The sequence below is a fragment of the Vigna unguiculata genome, chromosome 3, assembly GCF_004118075.2.
Source record: "Vigna unguiculata cultivar IT97K-499-35 chromosome 3, ASM411807v1, whole genome shotgun sequence".
NCBI lineage: Eukaryota > Viridiplantae > Streptophyta > Magnoliopsida > Fabales > Fabaceae > Vigna > Vigna unguiculata.
In genome coordinates, this window is record NC_040281.1 from 38,951,285 (window position 1) to 38,954,381 (window position 3,097).

The 3,097-nt window shown below is 41.3% G+C and overlaps 1 protein-coding gene across 1 annotated transcript; it reads left to right on the top strand.

Moving 5' to 3' along the window:
- Positions 1-478: 478 nt before the first annotated feature.
- On the top strand, positions 479-3,097 carry LOC114179910 (high affinity nitrate transporter 2.5). The gene is made up of 2 exons (XM_028066412.1): positions 479-2,002; positions 2,598-3,097. Exons 1-2 carry the CDS (start codon positions 849-851, stop codon positions 2,968-2,970), a joined length of 1,527 nt encoding a protein of 508 aa, XP_027922213.1. The 5' UTR covers positions 479-848; the 3' UTR covers positions 2,971-3,097.

Genomic DNA, 3,097 nt, shown 5'->3' on the forward strand with positions numbered 1-3,097 from the left:
ATACATTAATTGTCAACACTTCAGTTTCACATTTCCAAACCAAACGCCTCTCTAAAGTCAATGCACGTTACTCAACTTGTTTGCAAGGACTTTTGCTTCATCCAATTCCTTGGCTTGAAATGCATTGTACTGCAAGTGAAAATTTTGAATTTTCGCTTCTTCATAAAGTCCTTTCTTTAGTCTTTGATTTCAAACCTGGTTCATTACCCTTCCCAGAGAGTAAAAAAAATGAGACTCGGCGTCAGTAGGAGGGTTTGAGCTCCCAACTACACCTCTCTTAACCATGAAAAGTCATTTCTTAGAGATACATTTCTCCAAGTCTCAGTTTCTGAACCAATCTTTCCTGTGGAATTTTCAAAACTGCCAGCCTTGAAAAGACAACAACATCTAATTTTATATGCTTTACTTAACTATCTTGGCATCTCTATTTCTCTTCTGAATATGCCAGGTTTTTAGTAGACAATGACATCAAAATTAACTTCAGACAACCCCAGAGGACTAGAAAGCTTTAGCTATTATTACCACCTTTTAAATCCCTTCAAATCAACGTGATTAATTCACATTTACTTTTCAACTAAGAGACAGAAAAAGTGGTTGGTTTGGTTACCATGGTGCGCAGAACAGTGGGTAAAACGTGGTTCTGTAATAACACTGACCCTGGTATGTTAGGCCGGTTCAATCCAAACCACTTTCTGTAATTACTACTCGTAAATTGTCCGATATATGTAGCCTGATTTAGGACTATTATTATATATATGCAATTGTTGATAGCGTGTCTTTGGCCTATTGTTAGGGGAAACAGATTTATATAGTTGAGAGAAAAGAATTTCTGATTCACAGTTACAAGCATGGAGGTGGAAATCCCAGGTGCAGCTGTGAAAGAATCGGAGCAACAGAAGTTTGCTCTACCTGTGGATTCTGAACACAAGGCCACCGAGTTCAGATTATTTTCCATAGCTAAACCCCACATGAGATCTTTTCACCTATCATGGATCTCATTCTTCTCCTGCTTTGTGTCTAGCTTTGCTGCCCCACCCCTCCTTCCCATAATCCGGGACAACCTTAACCTCACAGCCACTGACATTGGAAATGCCGGTGTTGCATCGGTTTCCGGTGCAGTTTTCGCAAGAATTGCAATGGGAACAGCTTGTGACTTAGTTGGACCGCGCCTGGCCTCTGCATCACTCATCCTCCTCACAGCACCATTTGTGTACTTCACTTCCATCATCAACTCAGCCACCTCGTACCTCCTTGTCCGTTTCTTCACCGGCTTCTCCCTGGCCACCTTTGTCTCCACACAGTTCTGGATGAGCTCTATGTTCTCCGCTCCGGTCGTGGGTTCGGCAAACGGGTTTGCCGGCGGATGGGGCAACCTTGGAGGAGGAGCCACCCAACTGATCATGCCCCTTGTCTTCTCCCTCATCCGTGACATCGGTGCTACGAAATTCACGGCATGGAGGATTGCGTTCTTTGTCCCTGCCATGTTCCAGATGCTGACGGCATTTTCAATCCTGATATTTGGGCAGGACATGCCCGATGGAAACTTTCAGCGGTTGAAGAAGTCAGGGGAGAAAGCAAAAGACGAATTCTCAAGAGTGGTGTATCATGGGATTACTAACTACAGAGGGTGGATTCTGGCGTTGACTTACGGCTACTGCTTCGGGGTGGAGTTGACCATAGACAACATCATAGCTGAATACTTCTATGACAGGTTTAATCTGAAACTCCACACTGCAGGAATCATTGCTGCGAGCTTTGGGTTGGCTAACTTGTTTTCTAGACCTGGTGGGGGTTATATATCAGATGTAATGGGAAAGAGGTTCGGCATGAGAGGGAGGTTGTGGGCTTTATGGCTGTGCCAAACCTTGGCTGGTGTCTTCTGCATCATCCTTGGCCTTGTCGGTTCTTTAGGTGTCTCCGTCCTTGTTATGATCATATTCTCTCTCTTTGTCCAAGCCGCATGTGGAATGACCTTTGGGATTGTTCCCTTTGTCTCAAGAAGGTGCCTTTCTCTATACTTCTTCTTTCAATCAAAATCACTTCAATTTTTTATTTCTACTTTCAAACTTTGTTTCAGTTTCTTTAAAATGAATACTGATAAAACACCTACATCATGTTATCACTCTAGATAATTTATCCTTGGATGTGAAGATTGTTTTTCTATTTATCACTTTTGTTGGAAACAACTTTCAAAAGTTATTAGATTTTGGAGTTGAGAAGTACGAGATTCTTATAAAAACAGCTTTTAAAGCCAAAAAGTGTGAAGAGAACCAAAGATTTCCTTATTAAACGGCTTTGAATTTTCTAACAAATCAGGATCCACCGGATCATGAGAAACAGCAGGTAAAGTAACATATGTATCATGTTAAATCATATGGATATGATTATCTAACATATCGTACATGTTTCATGCATCTTCTTGAGACTAGATGTGTTGATAACACTTAACAGCTCTGTTTTCAATAGCACGAGTTTGTGCAATCAGAGACACGTGCACACTTAACACAAAGTTGAAAGTTAACACAGTTATGTTAACAAAGCGCACAGCACTATGCCAATAACTGTGCAATCAATTGTAATGTTGTGAAAATGTTCAGGTCATTGGGGGTGATATCTGGAATGACAGGAGGAGGAGGCAATGTGGGTGCAGTGGTGACCCAGCTAATTTTCTTCAAAGGATCGAAGTTTTCAAAAGAAAGAGGAATAACTCTAATGGGAGTGATGATCATAATATGCACTCTGCCAATGTGTTTAATCTATTTTCCACAGTGGGGTGGGATGTTTTGTGGTCCATCGTCTAAGAAGGTGACAGAAGAAGATTACTACTTAGCTGAGTGGAACTCAAAGGAGAAGGAGAAAGGGTCCCATCATGCAAGCTTGAAATTTGCTGATAACAGCAGAAGAGAAAGAGGAAAAAAACTGAATGCATCAACAGAGCCTTCTGAGGAGATCACACCTCCACATGTTTGATTGCTTCACTCAACCCTCATCATGAAGCTTGTCATATCAAATCAAATCAATGTATGTTCCTATGTTTGCTGCATAATCAAGTTGAAATGGTTCCGAGCCTACTTAAATTTTCTGTTTCAATCTGCTA

Coding starts and splice junctions, on each gene's coding strand:
- LOC114179910 (XM_028066412.1), top strand. CDS start 849: ATGGAGGTGGAAATCCCAGGTGCAGCTGTGAAAGAATCGGAGCAACAG. Junction 2,003..2,597: donor GTTCCCTTTGTCTCAAGAAG/GTGCCTTTCTCT, acceptor GAAAATGTTCAG/GTCATTGGGGGTGATATCTG.